The following is a 23,569-nucleotide window of genomic DNA, read 5'->3' on the forward strand; positions in this document are numbered from 1 at the left end:
GCAGAAACACTAACATACATCCACTCACACACTCACTTTCAGACCAGAGACAGACTGATTCACAGCACAGCGCTTAAACACACACACACACACACACACACACACACACACACACACAGTGCAGAAATTGGAAGCACCTGACAAAATTATATTTAAAAAACTATTTAATTTGGCAGCAAATGTTTATTTGCTCAGAAAAAAACTAATAGAATAAATAAATGTTTGTAATAAGAAGCAGATTCAGCCTTACATTCCTACTTCAGATTCATGCGTATGTGTGTATCTGTTTAAGCATTTTTTCATATTTGCTGTAGTTGTACCAATAATAGCCACTTTTCCAGTGTTTAATATTCCCACTATATCTCGTTCAGACATAAAGGACACTATATCACACTCGTCCATCAGTTTTCAGATTTATTCCTTTAATCAGTAAGTTTCACAACTGAACGGAGAGAAGCACATAACGTCAGACTGCTTTGGTTTAGGGCCTGTAATCTCCTCCCACTCTGATCGGGCCCTGCATGGACTGACTATGTAATGAATTATTACTGTTATTACCTATAAAGTATCTATAACACACAGCAGTTTAGGCTTGATACCCTGCAGGTTATAAACCACGTCACTCACATGCAGCTTCACATACGTTAGTGGAAGTTTTTAGGCGTTTTTATCACGTATCCATGCTGTTTCTGTGAAATGAGTAATACAGGCAGATTCAAGGCTTCAGCAGCGTCAGAACTCAAACAGTGATCAGCACCGCAGCAGAAGGAGAGCTCTCCCAAATACGGATTTAAAACAAACAAACAGAAAAAAGCTACATTTCCTTTTCCAATAAAACTTTATAAAAGCTATGAACTCAAAATGTGGTCTCCTGCGGCGATACGACAAGCAAACACACTGAAAAAAATAGTTTCTGATCTGAACTGATTCAAATGTGTAATCAGCTCCACATGAATATAACAGCACACTAGTTTGAAAAGGTTAGTCAGTTGAAATCATAAATGTGTTTATGTAATATATACTATCTGTTCATGTGGAACTGATGCACACATTTGGTTTCTGAAAGCTTAAATGAATGCAATACCTAATACAACCACTATTGAGCTCTGGCGCTAAAATCCATCAGGCAGCAGAGTAAACATGAAAGTGTTTATAAGCAAGAGGGTCAGTGTATGTATCAGTATGACGGCTCTAACAGGCTAAATTCGGTGTTGACCACGCCCACTTTAGCATCTTAGGTCAGTTTTATGGCCAGTTTAGCGTCTGAGGTTACTTTGCACTTGCAATTATGACCTTTTCCCACTAAGAGACCATTTATGTCCAAATTCCAAACAACTAAAATATTCACATTCTCAGAAAAACAAAGTATCTTTTTAAAATAGTGCAATTCTCCTTAAAACAATTGCTCTGTGAAACAAAAATATCAAAAGCAAAAAAAAAAATAGTGTGATTGCAGTGTGTTCATAAGAACAAATAAAATCTCAGATTTTGATTCCTTTGTGCAAAAAGCAAGATCATCCGGCAAAACTCCACCAGGCGGGTCACAGCGGTCAGCTCCACTCGGCCTGTGGGGGAGCGTCAGGACGTCTTTACTGTCTGAAGTAGCAGACCTTCTCCATGGCCGCCATGATCCTAAAACAAGAGAGGATGAGTTAAAATACAGCAGGAGAGGAGAGGAAAGAAGAGAATAGAGGCGAGGAGAGGAGAGGAGAGGAGAGAAGAGAATAGAGGAGAGGAGAGGAGAGAAGAAGTAAGGAGGGGAGAGGAGAAGAGAGAAGAGAAATGAGGTGATGAGAAGAAGATAAAAGAAGGGAAGAGGAGAGGAGAAGAGAAGAGGTGAGGGGAGAGGAGGAGAGCAGAGATGAGAAAAGAAGGGAAGAGGTGAGGAGAAGGGAAGAGACGAGGTGAGGGGAGAGGAGGAGAGCAGAGATGAGAAAAGAAGGGAAGAGGTGAGGAGAAGGGAAGAGACGAGGTGAGAAGGGGAGAGGAGGAGAGAAGAGCAGAGGAGAGGAGAGGCGAGAAAAAGGGATATAAAAACGGAGGACAAGAGTATAGAAGAAAAAAGAAGAAAGAAGGAGAAGAGAAGCGAATGATGAGACGAGGACAGAGAGTGAGAGTGGCGGAGTGGTGAATGAGTGTGTACCTCTGGGGTCCGTGTCCCCTCTCACACAGATTGACCAGCACGTACAGGTGCCTCAGAGCGTATTCGTACTGTAACAGAGCACAGAGATCATTTCAGCTGGAGCTCCAGAGAACCTTAATCTGTTAACCCTGCTCAGGAACAGAGTTCGTCCTGTAAATAACATTCCAGTGTCCAGTAAATTCCTACGCATCTCATCAAACCTGATCTTCGGTCACGCTTACATAAGTAACGTTAACGTTGTTAGCAGACAGGTTTACAGAAAAACATGATTTTCACTCAGTTTCTCGCCCTGTTTAGAGAAACATTTACACAGGATTCTGGGTAACCAGTCACTTTCTCTGTGTTTCAGTGCACATAACAGTACAACCTAGTATCAGCTACAAAGCATAGCTAGTAACTAGAGGTCTGTCCCGCTCCCGCCTACTTCTGCAGAAAATCGGAATCATTTGTCCCGCTCCCACCCACAACCGAAACATTTTGTCCCGCTCCCACCCACACAGTTCCATCAGTGCGAACCAACAACCAATATCTGACACAGTCTATTCACAAATACATTATTCTCTGCTGAGAAAAGTTACTGTAACTTCACTAAACGCCATTTATTCACCGTTTAAACACAGAGCGGGAATTAAACCACAGAGCGGATATATGTGTTGTTTTGCTGGTCAGCTGTGGCCGTCGGACTGAAGGCTTCATGTCTCTGTGAGCTACGAGAATCTGTGTTGTTGACCGGCTGCTTCACAGCTCTTTAGAACGACTTCCTTCATTTTAGCTGTTTTACTGTCATCATTTATATTGTTTATATATGATTTAGTGATCGTTCTACTTCATTTAGGCTGTTCATTAATTCGTGGGATTTCTCTTTTTGTGTTTCACTCCGGCTGGTTTCCTGCCCGTTTCGGCGCCCAACGCTGAAAATGCCACAACATACTGAGTCCAGCAGGAACCAGCGGGAGTGCAGATCTCTACTACTAACCAAGATCAGCCCATTTAAACTTTACTAGACTTTACTAAACTTTACGAAACTGCTTTGAACTTCAGAAACTTACAGAGGGAAGGCTAACCACCAAGCGAAAGCTTTCAGTCTAGCGTATCTGTCTGCATGTTGTCTGTCTGTTTGTTCGTCCGTTTGTTATTATTTTTTCAGCTGGCCCTGCCAGCATTCCCTGGATGCAGATCCAGCAGTAAAGTGAACAGTAACCTTCTTTAAGGTTCTCCATGCAATAAAAGCTGGACGCTGTGAGTCCACAGTGAGTGGACACAGCAGAGTCTACAGCACCACCTGAACATGTAGAGCCTGTTCCGCTCATTTCTCTAGTTGTATAGCTCATTTCGCTAGTGCTGGACTGAGGGCTGTCAATCATGCAATCTCATTAGAATATTAGGCCACGCCCAGACAGTTTTCACATAGTCTTTAACCCTTTAAATGGCCAGTCTCAAAGTTTTATTACAGACTACTATAACCTAAGAACAGCTCAGCCAGTTTGAACTGAAGTCCCTGTAGTTACTGAGTAATAAGCTTTTTTTATGTAATAAGCCTGAGATTTTAGGGGGTTAAGTCCCATGTGTCAAACACAAGGCCAGTGGGCCAAGTCAGGCCCGTGGCACAATCCTAATTATTTTAATTTTCTATGATTACTAGACTGTTTCACCCTGAGATGCACTACAGTCCCCAGCATGCACTGCAACAAACTACCTAAAAAAACTACCTAAAACGATTTATTTTTATTTAGAATTATTTTTGAATAAGTATTCAGTGCCTATTTTGCAGTTGCAATTTTGGCATATTTTAAATAAACATGTCCCGTTCAGGTCATGGCTGTTCGGGTCAAACACAGCTGGCCCACTTTTTTAATATGACCATTTTAATGGTTGAGTTTGACACTTCTGGGTTAAGTCGTGTTTTATGTTATTTCTCATTTATATTCCTCAATTAGTTGTTATTTTTCATCGAAACACTGCTCTGTGCTTAAGATAGCACCAAATTATAGTACAAACACGTGTGTGTGTGTGAGTGTGTGAGTGTGTACCTGCGGGTTGTGCCAGTTGAAGCAGTGTGTTTTGAAGTGTGTGAGTGTGTCTCTGTAACACTCATGCTGGGTGACCTCCTGGCGCTCGTCCAGAACGTTCTGGACCTCCCGCTGCTCCCCCACCACTCGCTCAGCCACCAGCCGCATGGTGTCCGCCAGCAGCTTACGCACCTGCACACACACACAGAGACTGTGTGTAAATACATATACGTACATTTTTCTTTCCAACTCTGCGTTTTAAAAATCTCAGAGATCTCTCTTCTCGTGGCGACGCTCATGATAAACACTAGGGGGCACTCCCACAGTATTCCCAACTTACAGTTTATCACACTTTGATTTAGTTTGACCTTTTTTACATCAGTAACAGCAGCTGACTGGATAACTAACATGATTATTTTAATGACATGTATATGTTTCAGGTGTGTGTGCGTGTGTGTGTGTGTGTGTGTGTGCGTGTGTGTGTGTGTGTGTATCATTGGCTGCTAGACATAACAACTGATTCCCGAATTCAACTGGGTAGTTTAGGATTTCCTAACTGGAGATTAGATGCTGTAAGATAAGGTTCCTAAATTAAGATCAGATTTGCTTCTGTAATACGCATTTGTGAAAAACCTGATCTTAATCTGTCAGATCTTAACTTAGAACTCTGTAATGTGGCTCCTGGCTTTCGTCTATCTGTATGTGATGATCTGATTGATCACTTTACGTAGTTAGTAAAGACTTTAGTGATAAACATCTCACACCTTCAGGTGGGCACTGATCTCCATCAGGTATCCCCTGGCGACGGTGATGTCATTGGTCTTCATGAGTTTCCTCTTCAGGATGGACAGGTAGACGTCCGGGCTGGGTGTGAGGTCACGCTCCGTAACCGGGGGCAACGATACGGGCTCAGCAGCCTGAGCTCCGCCCAGAGAGTTACCCTGGAACTCGATCACCTTCATATGAGACAGAGTCTAACACACACACACACACACACACACACACACACACACACGCAGCAAATTATACTTTTATAATAATATGAATGATAATGAACATAAAATATAGAGAATAATGAGTTTTTTTTATTCAGTTTAAGTTTTGATTTTTTTAGACTGTCTATATTTATGTTATCATTTATTTCTTGTTTTGATTTGTTTTCACTATTATTTCTATTGTGAGAGTTTTGAACAAGTATTATCATAATACTGTCTGCCCTTACAGTCTTATATAAGGGATCATACTGTTTCAAATAAATCAGATTACTCGTCTTGTTGATTAAAAAAATGAAACATTAACACACCCTCTTCTAAAACACTGTATGCACTGTGACTATTTGCTAAATTTAACATATTTAAGAAAAAAGTTTTTCTTTTATCAAACAGTAAAATCTGCAGAAACATGCCATATTTAATATTTATGTTCCCTGTAGTTCCCATTTGTTTGCTTATTCGCAATTAGAATATTAAAACCTAATAAAAACATGAGATCAGGGGTGCCAAAACTTTTGTATAAGACTGTATGCTTGTTTTTATTTGCTCTTCCTCTGTGAAGCACCTTGAGCTGCATTTTAATGTATGAAATGTGTGCTTTATTAATAAATATATTATTGGTATTCTAATTAAATCAGTACAGCGAGGCTGGTTTAGTTTGCTTTGCACTGCTTGCTGTAAACACGTCCTCTACAGGGAACTTAAATGACATTTTTCTGCACAATTTTGAGCAAAATGTCTATATTTGTAAGTTTAAAAATAAAATATAAAATGTCACAATTTTTGCACAGAACAGTTTGTTATTCAGCAAATAAACAGTGATTTGACGAAAGGCAGCCAAACTTGGACGTATATGAGAATGTATTACCTTGTTTCCGTACTGCATGACATGGCTGGTGTTGGTGAGGCTTTTAACGATTTTAAACTGCTTAGCCAGCGTCTCCTTAGTCAGATCCTCCTGCAGTGAACACACACACACACACACACACACACACACACACACACACACACACAGGCGAGAGGTCAGAAAACACAATTTAAATAAAACCTAACAGCATCTTCAACAATGTATGAAAGAATTCTGACCATGCAGCTGATGTATAAGAACGCCAATGTTGCTAACATGTAATGGAACCTTATATCCACCCAAATCAGCACAGAGCAAACTGTTAGACTGTTAAAGGGAAATTCCAGCATCATTAAACAGTTAAGATGTAAACAGAGCGGTTCAGAGTGGTTTGGTGTGAAACGCTCTGTTCTAGATAAACTTAGAGTCAGAACTGTTCACAGTGGTGGTGATAGGAACCAGACGTCCACCTCTAAAAGCTCCTCACAGAAAGTTCCTACATGAAATGGTTATGAATTCACTGCCTGATGACTGAGACACTGTTTTATGATGGTTTAGAGAACTTAAACTCCATTCATGGTGGAGGGATACATGCAGGGCGCTGTGAGGCAAAATAGTCCCCAAAGAAAACTTATTATTTCAGATTCTCCACTATTTTCATCATCAGCATTCCATATAAACTCAGAAGACTCGTGTAGGTTCACTGGTGGTTCTGGATAGTAAATAAAATGTCTATATTTGTGTTGTAGTCATGGCGACCCCTGGTTCCCATCACCACCACTGTAAAGACATCTGAACCATTTCACACCAAACCACTCTGAATCTCTCTGTTTACACCTCACAGACTGAAAAATCAGTGGAATTCCCCTTTCGCTAAGCTCTAATAGGCTTGCTGTCCATTTGCACCAGCTCATTGGTGGGTATAAGCTTCCATTACTTGTTAGCTACATTAGCCTTGTAGCTCCAGGTCTGATCAGATATATCTCACCTTGTCTGAGTCCTCCATCCAGTTAACGCTGTACCAGTCTCCCAGATAGGTTTCTCTGGCCTCGTCGTAGTAACAGGCGTAGGACGACTCGTGAGGGTTCGCGGCAGTTGTGGCATAAACTGAGAATTATAGAGGAGATAATGTTACATATACACATGAAAAAAACACTTAACTCATTAAAACATAAGCTTATTATTCTGTTATTAATCTTAAGACTCATTATTGGACGTATAACAGTACAGTAATAACTGCAGACATCAGCAGGTCAACTCACTCTACCAGTACAGAACATAATGGCACTCCTTTATTAAACATTGCACAATGAAGATTTCAACACTTCTGTACGATTCAAAAGCTTCAGTAAACTATTGCACAACTTTGAGCTGATTTCCGTTCTTTATGATGCCCTTTTCTCTTCACTACTGTAGATTTTCACACCAGACACTCAAACAGAGCCCTGAAATTAGAGACTAGAGTAGTATATATATACACCGATCAGGCGTAACATTCTGACCACCTCCTTGTTTCTACACTCACTGTCCATTTTATCAGCTCCACTTACTATATAGGTGCACTTTGTAGTTCTACAGTTACAGACTGTAGTCCATCTGTTTCTCTGATACTTTGTTAGCCCCCTTTTACCCTGTTCTTCAGTGGTCAGGACCCCCATGGACCCTCACAGAGCAGGTACTATTTGGGTGGTGGATCATTCTCAGCACTGCAGTAACACTGACGTGGTGGTGGTGTGTTAGTGTGTGTTGCACTGGTGTGAGTGGATCAGACACAGCAGTGCTGCTGGAGCTTTTAAACACTGTCCACTCACTGTCCACTCTATTAGACACTCCTACCTTGTCAGTCCACCTTGTAGATGTAAAGTCAGAGACGAAAGCTCATCTGCTACTGCACAGTGTGTGTTGGTCATCCTCTAGTCCTTCATCAGTGGTCACAGGACGCTGCTCACAGGACGCTGTTGGCTGGATATTTTTGGTTGGTGGACTATTCTCAGTCCAGCAGCGACACTGAGGTGTTTAAAAACTCCAGCAGCGCTGCTGTGTCTGATCCACTCAGACCAGCGCAACACACACTAACACACCACCACCACCACGTCAGTATTACTGCAGTGCTGAGAATGATCCACCACCCAAATAGTACCTGCTCTGTGAGGGTCCCTGGGGGTCCTGACCACTGAAGAACAGGGTAAAAGGGGGCTAACAAAGTATCAGAGAAACAGATGGACTACAGTCTGTAACTGTAGAACTACAAAGTGCACCTATATAGTAAGTGGAGCTGATAAAATGGACAATGAGCGTAGAAACAAGGAGGTGGTCAGAATGTTACGCCTGATCAGTGTTTTTATATATATACACACACACTAGACGCTAAATATATACACATATACACAATTAATATAGACTATAACTCAGATAATAATAATAATAATAATAATAATAATAATAATTAATAATAATAATAATAATAATAATAATATTACTACTATTATCCAAATAGCAGACTATAAATTCATATCTTTCACTCCTGGTCCAGGTGAGTAACAGAAGTGCCCGTTAAGCCTGACCCCGTCTCCACAGTGACCAAAAGCAGATGATTATGACTTCTACACTCTTTAACCACAAATCATGTGGCGGTCAAAACACACAGCACTGACAAATGAGTGTTTTGCCCAGAGTTGCTGACCTCAGCAGAAATGGACAGGAAAAGTGTAACATCAGCATGAAAAAAAGCTGTGGGAAGCAGAGACAGATCTACACTAATACAGCTGTATGCGCAAGCCTGACCACCCGCGGTCACAAGGCCTTTTTTTGATTTTCTAAGCGAAAATAAGGCAAAACCTCCTCTACAGAGAACCAGTGACTTTAACATGTAATGTTATTAGTATATTAGTAGAAATTTGTTTTATCCCCCCCAATGAGTTACATTCAGTAAATAAACAGTAATTGTGTATTAAACTGTACAGTAGTGTGTCTCAGGTGAGGATGTGTAACTTATTTACACTCAGAAAATCAACAAATACATGGACAAAGAGGGAAATATTGACTAAAAACTGTAAAATACAGAGTTATAGAGAGGAAAATATTTACTATAAAATCGTTAAGTCTATAGAAATATGTACAGAAATATCTACTGTAACAGAGGAAAGTCTAAATAATTATATGCACAAATTTGTCAGGTCAGTAGAGACACACAGAAATGTCTACTGTAATACTGTAAAATCTACAGAGACATAAACATTTATATAGTACTGTAAAGTCTATATAAATATCTAAATTTTTACTACTGTAAAGTCTGAACAGATGTTAAATAAATATTTACTGTAATACTGCAAATTCTACAGATATACAGAGAAATATTAACTACGGTACTGTAAAGTCTATAGACATATAATAGAGATATATGGAGAAATATTTCCTGAAATAGTGTAAATTCTAGAGATATTAGAGAAATAGTTACTAAAGTATTGTAAAGTCAATAGAGATAGAGAAATATTTCCTGTAATACTGTAAACTCTAAACCAGGCCATGTGCTCTAAACACACAGCAGAAACGGGATCTATATTAATATAAACGCACGTTTCCATCTGACTGTAGAGCGAGTCATCATATATGCAGTTCTATATACATTTCCTAATTAATAACACACAGATCACAAACCCACACCGCTTCTCTGAGCCGTGAGCTCCAGACGGCGTCATTTAATCTGTAATATTTTGGAACTGACGGACAGTTTTCACAATCCGCCCCTCTGTTCACCCTCAGACGTCTGCAGTCACCGCTGCTCTGCTTTACAGTCAACTGGTGTTACAGAATCACTTAAAGGGGAAGTTTACTGAATCACTGAGTTCAATCAGTGATTCACTGTTAAACTCTACACAAACAAAACAACACATTCTATACAACAAACATATTCTAAACAACACATTCTATAAAGAAGACAGACGGGTTTCAAATCAAGCTGCTAAAATGTATTTTACAGTATTTAACGTATTCTGCAGTTTTTAGAAGACGACAGTGAATCCACTTTATATATAATCTAAGTTGTACATCTGTTTTCTCTCATTGTTTGAGGGTCGAATCGAGCCACACTGAGGGCAGCCCTGCTTTAAAGCGTGACTGTTTTTGTGCAGTTTTGATAAAAAAAAGAGAAAAAATGAATCTCACCATCGATGTCCACAGGCAGAGGCTTCATCATGGAGCCAGACTCACACGCCTCGATGTAGAACACCATCTACATGAGAGAGAGAGCAGAATTCAGAATTCTGCATCCACTGAATAAAGCACTTAAAGCTCTGCTTTGGATCAGCCAGTGACGACAACTGAAAGGTTTAAAACCACGCATTAGCCACCACGCTAACATTAGCTCAATAACATGACCAAAAGAAAGACGTACACTCGATCTATCCTAACAGTGTTGAGCAGCAGCATCGCTACAAGTAGCAAAGCTGTTAGTTTACCTATATTTTTTAGATTATATGATTATATATAACTAAACTGTTATGGTGGAAGCGCCACTGCCCTCCCAATCAAGACGCTTTCTGGTCTTGATGCTGTTTTATCTGTAATGTAAGGACATAGCACTGACAAACTCTACATCGCTTAATTCCCCAAGATTATTTACAAAAGTACATATTAGTTAATTAATTCATGTATTTTGCATTATTTAGTTGGAATTAAACCCTCACTATATCCCACCCCCACTGTTTACTACTGTTTTCTGCATGTCACCAATTTATTATTGTGATATAAACTGAGTCTGTTCTACAGTTTCTCATTAGGCTGAATGAATAACTGACTCTAAATGTAGGTATTGTGATATAAACTCAGTCTGTTCTACAGTTTCTCATTAGGCTGAATGAATGACCGACTCTAAATGTAGGTATTGTGATATAAACTGAGTCTGTTCTACAGTTTCTCATTAGGCTGAATGAATGACCGACTCTAAATGTAGGTATTGTGATATAAACTGAGTCTGTTCTACAGTTTCTCATTAGGCTGAATGAATAACCGACTCTAAATGTAGGTATTGTGGTATAAACTGAGTCTGTTCTACAGTTTCTCGTTAGGCTGAATGAATAACTGACTCTAAATGTAGGTATTGTGATATAAACTGAGTCTGTTCTACAGTTTCTCATTAGGCTGAATGGGAGTTTGTCACAGCAGTAGCTCTGAAAGAGCACCTTTGAGGGACAGCTGTAGAGTAAAGAATGAAAAAAGAACAGCACCTTCTTATACTTCTGGTTTTTGTGCATGTACTGAATGGCGTCCATCAGGTCTTTGACAAGAAGCTGAGGAGAGAAGAAGGATGAACTGTACTGAGACATTTTCTACGAACCACAGAAAGGAGAAGTGAAAGAGCTGCACGGCTCCATCGTGTCAGTTATAAACAGGTTCATCATTTACAGAATCACACGACACGAGCGCTCAGACGTTTGCTGACTCAGATCCTGAGTTTCAGTCATCTGACTTGAGGCCAGTCCATAAACAGCAATGACAGAGCGGTAAAATATAAACTCTAAAATATTTACTGCTCATTCATTGTGTTTTATTCCCCATATTCGTCTGAATGTGAACAATGACAATAAAAGTAAAATGAAATTTCACTGAAGTGTGACAGTCTCATCTCTTCATTTACAGTCCTATGCAAAACAGACTCACTCTGATTTTACTGTAGCTTCAATCTAGCAAGTCTGTTCCTGCACATATAGACTGACCTCTTGTACATCTACTATCCATATCTTGTATAATCAGCTACTTACTGACTTACTGACTTACTATCCCCTGTGTACCCTGCTCCTCATTTATCTACCTCGGACTCTGATTTCATTACCCATATTACTGTTACAACAACTGTACTAGAATGGTGCAATACTGGTGTACATTAATGTGTATATTGTGTATATATGTAGTCTAATGTGTGTATAAAAACAATAAAAACCTAAATATAAAAAAGGAAAAAAAAACCATACATACATACATGTTTTTTTTCCTTTTTTATATTTAAGTACTACAAGCGGGCTACACACCTACGATTTTCACACCTGTGTAAATGTGATGTGACAATAAACGTGACTTGATTTGATTTGAGCTTTGGGCACCCCTGGTCAAATTCCACGTATTTGTTGATTTTCTAAGTGTAAACAATTAATAGAAATGATGTAAATCTGTATTTATGATAAACACAGTTGTTCAGTGTTCTAATATTGACCATAATCATCATACACTCAGAAAAGATTCTTTACAATAGCAATAACATATCGTCATATTGCCCACCCCACGTTAAACCGCTGTGAAATTATTTTGAATTGTACAGTTGTGTGCAAAAGTTTGTGCGCCCCTAGCAAAATTCCATGTATTTGTTGAATGTAAATAAGTTACACATCCTCTACAGAGGAACACGTGTGTGCCAAATTTAAGTCCATTACTGTAAAAAACATAAATGTGGATTCTGTGAAGGGCACATTTTATATTAACCCCCCCCCCCATGTTTTGAATTCAGCAAACAAATGGACACTGTGTGGTAAAGTTTACAGACTGTGTTCTCTGTAGAGGACGTGTTCACTTATGCACACTCAAAATGTCAACAAGATCATGCAATTTGACCAGTGGCACATACAACAGTACATTTAGATATAATATCGAAACAATTTTTGTGGCCGTGGACAATATGATGATATGTTATTGTTATCGTGATGAATCTTTTTTAAGTGTATGATGCGTACGGCCAATATTAGAGCAATAAACAACTGTGTGTGTCATAAATACAGATTTAGACCAATCACAGAGAGCCTTTAAAGGACAACGACCAGTGTACAGTAACTGCAAACTGCACAGTAAAAAGCAGCTGATTGGTTTGCAGCCTGTTATGACATAATCATTCATTTTCACCAGCTGAGAGATGTTCTCACTGCTGCTTTGCTGGTGCATTTTGTCTGTTGCAGCTCACAAAAACAGTAAAATTAAAACCAGATGTACTGTATCATGTTCCGAGGAAATGATTAAGTATCATGATGTATTTGTATGTATACTAAGTGGACTACAGCACAGTGTCGCTGGACACAAACAAAGGAATAGATGGTTGAAAAGTGCTTACATCATCGTTGGGGAAGGCCAGGAGTCCAGGAGCACCGTGATCAGTGAAGTACACAAACACGTGATCGTTGGGGCCACTGCCAGAGAGGAAGAGGAACAGAGAAAAACACACAGAGACAAGTTTAACCACGCGAGAATACAAACGAAACGCACAACAAAGACAAAAACCAGAACGACCGGCTTACGGGACACTGCAGTGCTGCACACAGACAGTGAGATAAAGAGGACTTAACTAAATTCATAAACTGCAGTGATTCAAACTGAAGTAAACAGACTGGCTGAGCTGTGAATGACACATTAAAGAAAAAATTAACTCTGACAAGTTAACTTTATTGTAATATTTTGATAAATCATCAATGACTATATGTAGAATATATAGGATGTCATGCGACTGATTTATTTATTTATCCTTTTAAATAAACAACTAACATCTTAAAAACGCTGTACGATTTAAAACATTAAAAAACAGAATAATTTTTTCTTCAAAATGTATATTTTTTTCATGTACACATACATACATACATACATACTACATACATACATACGTACATACATACATTCATCGCTGTTGAACTTACAGCTTGTAAGGAGAGTTAATGTACCAAGAATTTATCTGAGCAATTTTAGCTTATTTGTGTTGAGCCGTTTATTTAGACATTTTCACACAATGCAAACGGCTGCCGTTCAAAAGTTTTAGACACCTGAGAAAATGATCTTTGAAAAGCTGTTTATCTGGTCAGGACGTGTTTGTTTGCTCAGAAAAGCAGTGCGATTTTACGGGTGTCAGTATGTTTGTTTATCCATTTCCTGTAACTGTAGTTATTGTCCAATATCTGCTTCATCTAATCAATACTTCATTATGTTCAATCAGCTGCTGATGGAGTTTACTAAATCCAAATGATGCCTGGAGCGGAAATTTGGATTCAAGCTTTGTTCTTCAAACTAGCTCACTAGAGATCCACCTACTCTTTAGAAAATTCTTGTTACACGTTACTGTACGCATGTTTATTTGCATTTATTCGAGTGATTTATATTGTGTATAATGGCAGAAACACATTTCCTGCAAAGGTAAATGATTTAAAGTTTGTGGATTGTGTTTTTATCTACTTGCCTCTTCAGCACTTTTCCAGATCCTCCCTTCACGTTGGCTGAATCGCCCTTCAGCACAGCCAGGAAGTTCTGAGGAGTCACATCCTGCACACATACATACATACAGGACATTAGGTGAGAGGTACAAAAGGAATATGTGAACAGTCTATATTAGTGCTCTCAAAAAATCAACTCATTCATCTGAATGTGCTGAATAACTTCTGACCAATATTTTAGGTTACATTCGGCGATACAGCAAAACATATTACAATATCACGATACTTCAAGACGCTTTCACAATACACAACACTGTATCACGATATTTAGTTTTTTTGAGATTTAGTAAGCTAGAACAGACAACATAGGACCTGCCACATAATAATAATAATAATAATAATACTACAACTACAATGATTTTTATTCTATGTTTACAAACATGTGCTGCACTAAATCCAGTTAAACAGGCTTAATTCTGTTCACTCTGTACTGAAACATGCTGGTGATGATATCCACGATATGCTCAGAAAAGAATACTGTCACAAAATTTATCATAATAATGTTAAAATATCATCATATCACCCACCCCTACAAGTGCAATAATTTTCTATAAATTAAGTTTATTACAGTCTAATAAGACTAAAACTAAGATTGCTTCTATTACAGGCTACGTTATCAATATAAATACAACTTATCTTACAGCCTTACTGCAAAGGTCATTAGTGTGACTGTAAGACGTCGGATAAATATGGATGGATTATTATGGATTATTAACTAAACAGATATGTGATTAATTAACATAACCTCTCATTGTGGCTAGCGGCAATATCAATAACCGATAATTATTACCTTGTTGTGGCTGATACAGGTAACCAAAATCGACACCTTACTGTGGCTGATACTGATACCATTGATAATTTTACTGTGCATTTTATAACACATAATTCATATGTGAAGTGCAGTGTCAAAATATTTAAGGACTAATATGACCGATAAATAAATCACTGTATAAAATCAGTGTAAACATTTTTTTAAGTACATGTAAACGTATTTTACATGATTCACAGCAAGTGAACATAATACTGCCCAGGGACTCTTATTGTGGCGTTCTCTCTTTTTTCACATTTACAGCAGGATGGAGAATAATGGTCATCATTCTGTAGTCCTCCTTATGCTCATATTAGGAGCTCCGGGTCTGAGCTCCATTTCTCTGTGAGCCAGAATGAATAGAGTTTTCGAAAAATTGCCTCTAGCGCCCCCTGTGTTAAACAAAAATGTTCAGAGCCCGATACGTTTTGTCCTGTGAACGTTCTTCTCCTAAATATCACTGGATCACTAAAGAGCTATAATACTAATAGTGCTACATGCGAGCTAAAGCTACTGCGCATCAGTTTGACATCACTAAGCTACACTAAACTAAGGCGGGCTGTGCCGCTGCTCTGACCAGCTGAGCTACCTTATCGAAATGTTCTACTGTAGCGCTTAATTACAGGTTTACCTGTAAATAAAACCCACAGGTGGGATATTTTGACAGATTAAAACTCCTTATCAAAAATACTACCAGCATTAAAACTATGAGGCTGAATTTAGCTTCTTTTCCACAGCTTCTTGTTTGAATGTTCCCGTTCCACCTTAAATGGTGCAGCAGCTGTGGCTAGCAATCACAAACATTAGCAAGCGAGACAAACCTGTTAGTTCGGTGAAACAGCAAAAATAAGTTAATGTCACTCAACTGTTCAGCGGAAATAGAGAAACTTCCTCATATCAGGCCTTTCAGCCCTCCATGAAGCTGAACTCAGCTTCTTTTTCGCTGCTGCTTGTTCGAATTTCCCCATTCCACCTTAAATAGCGCAGCAGTTAAGAACATGACTGCTGCACCACTTAAGGTGGAACGGTAAAAGTCGAGCAAAAAGCTGGCGAATGTCCTGAGAAAATGTCCTCAGAAAAATGTTCCCAGCATTAAAATAATAATTAGGATATTCTGAGAGCCGAAATCAGTTTATCAGGGGATGATAACCTGATTAAGGAGGCTGCCAGTCTAATGATGTGAATTCAGTGCGCAGTAGTTTCAGCTCACATGCAGCAATATTCATATTTCAACTCTTTAACGACCTCGTAATTCAGAGGATCCAGTGGTGTTCGAGAGAAGAATGTTCTCAGGACAGAACGTATCGGGCTCTGAACATGTTTATTTAACACAGGGGGCGCTAGAGGCGGTTTTTCGAAAAACCCTATTCATTCTGGCCATAGAGAAATGGAGCTCAGGCCTGGAGTTCCTAATATGGGCATAACAGCACGACGACTACAAAATGACCACACAACTGCAGTGGCCTATGGAACCCTGAACCTCTTCAAGGTGTGATTTCCATATTAAAGCGATTGATCTCTCAGCCCTGCCGCTCAGGTCGTCAGTGTGTTTGCAGTGAGACTCACGTCGCCGATGTAGTCCTTCAGAACGCCTTTATAGACGTCCGTACCGTTCGGCCTGTTGATGATGATTCCTTTAGTAGGATTTCTGAAACAAACACACACAGTTCAGCTTCAGTGGGTGTTTAAACAGCAGCTGCTCTAAATCAAACTGAATGACTGAAATATCCTGATTTTCCAGAGGAGGACCTGCAATGTAATTTGGAGGAATATGATTGGTCGATTCGTACAAAATTAAAAAAAGATGGTTCTTTAAGGGTTCTTTACTAGAGGGAACAGTCCTATTTAGAACGATGAGATTTATATAGAACCATTTTATGCTTAAACGGTTCTCTGCATGGTGAAATGGTTCCTCAGATTGATGGAGAATGTGTTGTATACGGTTCTATACGGCACCTTTTTTGAAAAGCACCAAAAAAGGTTCTGCTATTGTTACAAGCTTCCCGTCGCAACAATACCAGAACCCTTTTTGGTGCTATACAGAACCAACACATATACAGAACCATCTTTTTTTAAGAGTGTTGCAATGACACAGCTAAATAAATTCATCAGGAAATCAATGTAAACATTCACACTGTTTAATGTACATATTTAACATCATTCGCAGCAAGTGAATGTAACACTGCACAGGCTCTTATTGTGGCGTTCCCTTTGTTTTACACCTACAGCAGGATGAGGAATTGAACCTGATCTCTTGAGTGTGGGGTGGTGGTGTTATCCACTACACTGTTCATTCATGAGTTTAAACACAAATAGGATGCAGCTATGATTATCAGAACTAATAATCAGATTAATAATCTTTACATTTTTCCTTTTAAATTCAAGTCAAATAAATGGATATAATATCCACCACTGATATATCTGCACCCCAGTAATTATTAATCCTATTAACCATGTAACTCTATATAAATAATGACGTAAACTGAATGTACAGAAGAACAATAACAGTAATAAGTGTTAAAGGCCACAGTGGGTCAAACAGAGTGTGTACCAAACGTCTCCCAGCGTTCCCGAGAGAGTTCCTCACTCTGAGCCGTAACTCTGTTCTCCTCCTGAGATTAAACATTAACAGCTTGACTAACACTCACACATCCAAAGATCAGCTCTGAATCAGCCGTATAACCCACACAGCTTCTAACAAAACAATACAAATACACAAAAATAAAGCAGCCACTGTTACACAACCGTCCTGCAGATACAGCGACACACCTTCACACCGACCTATTTAACCAGATCGTTATCAGAAATCAAAGACAGAAAATGACCCTGTTTCACATGACATGCAAAACGAGGTCACTAACGCAGGACAAACGTCTAAAAGCAGAGCTCATTTTCTAAAAATAAACAAAAAAAATTATGTTTACTCATTTAAATCATGGGTCAGGAAATCTATATAGGATGCTCATGTTATGGATTGTAACCTCATGTTGTCTAAGATTCTCCGAGAACCCTAAAATGTTAGTGTTTGCAGTTCGACTTTATTAATAAGCTACATTTAGCCAAAAAGATTAATTAATAAAAAATGTACAAATAAACAAAAAACACACACACGAGTATCCTAACTCCAACATTAAAAACCGAATACCTACCCAACGAATGGATATACAGACAGTCGAGCATTCAGGTCCAGCCGTAGTCTCCATTTTTGTTGTTTTTTATTAATTGTACTAAAATTATACTGTCAAAATTTCTTGATGAACGAACCAACAGAAACGATCCAGAGTGACTTAGGATAAAGTCTTGTTACATTAACTTACACAGTAAGGTTACTTTTTTTGTTTTGTTCCAACAGTAACAATATATTAAAGCAATCAGCCACGAGAGGCCGTGCGTTACTGGTCATCGGTGTGGGTATACTGTGGATTTCAGAACGACTTCAAACAGGGCTCAGCCAATCAGATTTTAGGACCAGAACTATCCGTTCTATAAATAAACATATGTGGCCAGTTGTTATTACATACAGATACTTATAGACAGTACAGTATGTTTAAAATATGACACATTTATGGGTAGATTTTTGATAGATACTGATACTTATATGTAAACATAATACATATGGGACATATATGTGACCCCGTGTCCTGACAGATATAGAAACGTGTGTGTGTGTGTGTGTGTGTGTGTGTGTGTGTGTGTGTGTGTACAGTCTGATCATACTCACTCCTCATTCTGAGCCAGATCATCATACATCATCACCACAATCTGCTCGTCAGGGATTCCATTCTTATGGAGGATCTGATACGCGTGGCAAACATCAGCCTAAACATTAAAAATAAATAAACAAACAAACAAACAAACAAACATCAGCTTAAAATGCTGTCAGTATGATGGATGGAGGACAAATGAACACAGGAATATGCCAAATGTATTTTTCTGATTAAATATGTTTCGTGGCTCAGTGAGGGTCATATACAGTTTTACTGTTTCTATGAAATACACAGACATTATGAACACAGGATGAGTTATTAGAGCGCAGTATTGATGAAATACTCAGTAATAATGTTTCTGTTGCTTTTTTTCTAACTGCACTCTTATCTCAGGATAATAAGGTCACCTTCCATATTTAAACACACAGCTCTGATAAGAGTTATGATGACGTCAGTGACCGAAACTTTGAACACTGAGTGTATGAGCTCCTCTGTTCAGGGGGATCTGAGCAAAATTCATATAATAATAAAGATTTAACCCTTTAACGTTTAACGTTTATATATTTAGACTGATGGATACTGTGATTTATATGATTGATTATATTGATGAAGTATTTATGGTATATGAATCATTCTTTTAATTCTTTATTTTAATGATACATGATATTGACTGTGTATTGTGATGCTGTATGATTGATTACACTGTGTATTATGAATGTATATGATTGATTAGTCTGACTGTGTATTGTGATGGTATTTGATTGATTAGTCTGACTGTGTATTGTGACGGTATTTGATTGATTACACTGATTGTGTATTGTGATGCTACATGATTGATTATATTGATGTTTGATTTGATTATTGTGATGGTATGGGATTGTGTCCTGACCTGGTGTCTGTAGTTGTACCAGCCGTTGGATCCGGCCACGATCACAGCCCAGTTCTTCCCGTCCTGTGAGAATTCTGCAGGGAACCCGCTCACGTACACCACACACAGGGTCAACCCCAACACTGCTACTGACCGCCACTCCATCTCTACAGACTACAGTCTCCCTGAGAGAGAGAGAGAGAGCGAGAGAGAGGAGAGAGATGTACTGTAAAGTCAGCCTGTCAACTCTGTATGAATAAAGGAAGCCAGTTTGTTAGTTTTGAGTTATAAAGCTCTAAAACAGTTAATATCTTACATGTAATCTCTTGCTGAAATATGAATTTCAACATTTCAGATGCATTAGTCATGACGATTGGCTCATCCACACAGAATTAGGTTAGAAGTTTACCCATCACTGTGGAGTAACTCAATTTAGTGCTAAAAGGTTTAGCGTTTTGTTTGTTTTGAACTTTTTTTTTCATATAATATTTTTTGTTTATTAAAATATCCTTTTATTTATATTGTTCTGTATATTCATGTTTTATTGCATGTCTTACAGAGCCACTCTACAGATGAGGCTTTTTCTCAGAGGGGTTAAAAACAACACATATTTTGAATTCTTCAGTCCCAAACTTTTTATTTTGGCCAAAAATGTCTGTGTACTTCATTGAATATTATTATAATCTATTATAATTCATTCTAACATTCCAAAATCAACGCGGTTCCATCTCCACCATCAGATCGATGCACTTTTACACCAGATGCTCATTTACTCTCATTATTCTGCACTGGAGGGACATTAAGACCCGGCTGGTGAGCGGAGAGAGGATGTTTTTATGGTCATCAGTGTCAGTGATGATTACGACACTGACAGTGAAGAACTCCAGCGCGGGGCTGATTAAACGAGTGCTGGAGATGTTGAAGTAATTTTGAAGTAACTGGCAGCCCTGCATACCATCTCTAAACTGGACTGTCTTTAAAGGGCCCATATCAGGGAAAAATCAAGAAAAATGAATGATATAGGCTCTTTAATGTGCTTGAACGTGCACTGCATGGCTGTATTACCTACAAAAATACAAATGTCAGCACTGTAACTCTATACTAACTCTATCTCAGCTCCAGAGCAGTCATTAGAAATAATGTGACTCACACGAAACACAAGACCGGAGCTGGAAAACTGGTTTAGAGCACAACCGTGCAAGAACTTCTGGTCATGAAACAGTAATAAAAGTGTAATAGATGCCAAAAGTTTGATCAAACATGAACAAACAATAGCTGCAGAACTCAGCCCTCAGAATAGGAGGTTTTTCTTCTGAAACTGTAAGGAGAGGACAGGCTTACTTCCACGATGCAAAATATGAGACCACAAAATGCAGCTGCTGCTTTAAGGTGCTTTACAGAAAGTGACGTCACAGCCTTATCATTAACCAGTTCGCCCACAGCCATACCTTTCTGTTCATTTGTTATGTTTTGTTTATTGTTTTTGCTGCTGTGAATGTTCCTATCATTTGTACTGCACCTCATCGCGCTGTGTTGAACACTGTATGTAAATCAAACTGACATTATTAACTGAAACAGAACGGACAGTGAAGCTCTATGGAACCGAACAGCTCCATATAACGAGACCAAACCCAGGCCGAGAGCTTTTTACATCGACTGAGCTAAAATCCGCTTCTTCATAGTCGAATTTTCCCGTTCCACCTTAAATGGCGCAGCAGTTACAGTCTGGCGCCTGAGGCTGCTCCATTGCTAACTGCTGCACCATTTAAGGTGGAACGGGAAAATTGCAACAAAACAAAAAAATACCAGACTCCTATCGCCTCATTATCGCTAGCCGGTTAGCTACCAAACTCCCTATCGGCTGATAAACACATCAGACACCAAATATATCAAGCTGTACATTTAATTCGCAGCAAAAATACAAATAAACAGGTTTAATTCACTAAGTTTAGCGTTAGCGTTGGTGGGGGCAGCACCCTGTTACTGTAATGGGACATGACTGTAAAGTAACGCTAGCTAACACTAACAGAATCAGTTCACGTCCAGCAAAAAACAACATTTATAATGATTATTTCTGTTATTAAACCATAAACATATATTATAAACCCAAAACAAGCGTGTTAATGTAAGCTACTCTTACCTTCAGCTCCCCGTCGGGTGGAATACAAGCAGCAAAAACACCGTGTCTGTTTAAGACGGGTCTCAAGGGGCGGGGCGACGCTCACCGCATCCAATCAGCACACACCACTGACGCTAGGCGAGACTAGAACAGCCGCATGACCAATCCCTTTTGCGGGAGGAGCCATAGGGAGCACATGACCTGTAGATCATGTGCCTTTAGTTTCGCTAAACCAGCACTGAGAAATGAAGTTTTAGTGCTTTGTTGACGTATTTATGATAAACACACGCAAAGTTAAAACATTACGTGCTTTATATATTCTTAAAATATATTCTGAAAAAGTTATAAACATACATATTCACAAAAGTTAATAAAACTCAGTGTTTCTTCTGAGATTAAGAATATTAATAAGCAGTTAATACTGAGTTCCCGGATGGAAATCTGATATATGGCAATGTATGGATTTCATATATATGGTAAATATTATCATACGTAGATTTCCCTTATTTCCAACTTTTATTAGACACATATGGACAGATATGTGACATACATGGCAACTTTTTGGAAATTGGCTGGTTTTAAATACAGGACATATATTTCAGCCATATATCAACACAAACAAACATAATGTGAAATGCAGATATTTAAAAATGAAAAAAAAATTACCATATATGGAAAGCATATTACCCACATGCCAGTCACGTTATGTATCTTCCTTATTTATTCCACACGTCCTACATTAGTATAACTGCACAACTAAACTCTAAAACATGCAATAAAATCGCTAAAACATAAAATAAAAATGAATAAAATAAAAAGCAAAATAAAATATAGTTTCCTGACACATTTAAATGATTTAATATTTAAAAACAGATCACATGGTAACAATTATAAATGTACTGGGATGTATTTAACTACGTATCAGACATATGATTCACTTAATATGCATATATGTGTAATATTTGATACTTACACATACATACACCACATGTATGTACATATATTTTGAAATATATGCCTGACCCTTTATGATATATGCGCATATATCAGCTTTGAGTTTGTTCCCCCTTTGCTGCAGTAACAGCCTCGACTCTTCTGCTAAGGCTTTACAGTAGGTTTTAGAACACTGCTGTGAGGATTTGATGGAGCATTAGTGAGGTCAGGTGCTGATGTTGGATGGTCAGTTCTGGGTCACTCCAACTCATCCCAAAGGTATTGGATGGAGCGCCACCAGTCCAGAGAACGCAGTTCCACTGCTCCACAGGGGGCTTTATACCCCTCTAGTCCACGCTTGGCACTGGGCATGGAGACCTTAGACTCATGAGCAGCTGCGCTTTCTATTGGTCAATGCTTTTCTATGGAGATCATATAAGCTGTGAACCCAAGGCATTAGTAGAGACAGTAATAGGCTAAATACACTGAACAGGCTTAACATTCTGACCACCTCCTTGTTTCTACGCTCATTGTCCATTTTATCAGCTCCACTTACTATATAGGTGCACTTTGTAGTTCTACAGTTACAGACTGTAGTCCATCTGTTTCTCTGATACTTTGTTAGCCCCCTTTTACCCTGTTCTTCAGTGGTCAGGACCCCCATGGACCCTCACAGAGCAGGTACTATTTGGGTGGAGGGTCATTGCTGCTGTGGTGGTCATAATGTTATGCCGGATCAGTGTATATACACAGTCATTTTTAATAGGGAGGAGTCTGCCCCAAACCCTAAACCCCTAAATTTACACTTAAAAATAATACTTACATTTGTTTTGTATTCTTTTCAATGTTGTTTTTAAAAGATTGTTTTATTTTAAAGTGACTCTGATATAATTAGATTTATCATGA

The 23,569-nt window shown here is 38.7% G+C and overlaps 1 protein-coding gene across 1 annotated transcript; it reads right to left on the minus strand.

The window, feature by feature from the left end:
• Window positions 1-399: 399 nt before the first annotated feature.
• lgmn (legumain) lies at window positions 400-21,859 on the minus strand. Its single transcript, XM_036575237.1, has 14 exons — window positions 21,752-21,859; window positions 19,633-19,796; window positions 18,758-18,855; window positions 16,603-16,684; window positions 14,195-14,277; window positions 13,085-13,160; window positions 11,217-11,279; window positions 10,156-10,222; window positions 6,980-7,098; window positions 6,013-6,102; window positions 4,917-5,126; window positions 4,174-4,344; window positions 2,144-2,211; window positions 400-1,632 (listed from the first exon to the last, which is right to left on the minus strand). Exons 2-14 carry the CDS (start codon window positions 19,774-19,776, stop codon window positions 1,590-1,592), a joined length of 1,314 nt encoding a protein of 437 aa, XP_036431130.1. The 5' UTR covers window positions 19,777-19,796; window positions 21,752-21,859; the 3' UTR covers window positions 400-1,589.
• Between the last annotated feature and the right edge of the window lie 1,710 nt (window positions 21,860-23,569).

The sequence above is a fragment of the Colossoma macropomum genome, unplaced genomic scaffold (genome assembly GCF_904425465.1).
Source record: "Colossoma macropomum unplaced genomic scaffold, Colossoma_macropomum, whole genome shotgun sequence".
Taxonomy (NCBI): domain Eukaryota; kingdom Metazoa; phylum Chordata; class Actinopteri; order Characiformes; family Serrasalmidae; genus Colossoma; species Colossoma macropomum.

What these genes read in the sequence shown, in the direction of transcription:
- lgmn (XM_036575237.1), bottom strand. Translation starts at nt 19,776, where the DNA reads ATGGAGTGGCGGTCAGTAGCAGTGTTGGGGTTGACCCTGTGTGTGGTG. An exon ending in AGATCAGTGCCCACCTGAAG is followed by an intron (nt 4,345 to 4,916) that starts GTGTGAGATGTT and finishes GTGTGTGTGCAG; the next exon opens with GTGCGTAAGCTGCTGGCGGA. An exon ending in AGGGGACACGGACCCCAGAG is followed by an intron (nt 1,633 to 2,143) that starts GTACACACTCAT and finishes CTCTTGTTTTAG; the next exon opens with GATCATGGCGGCCATGGAGA.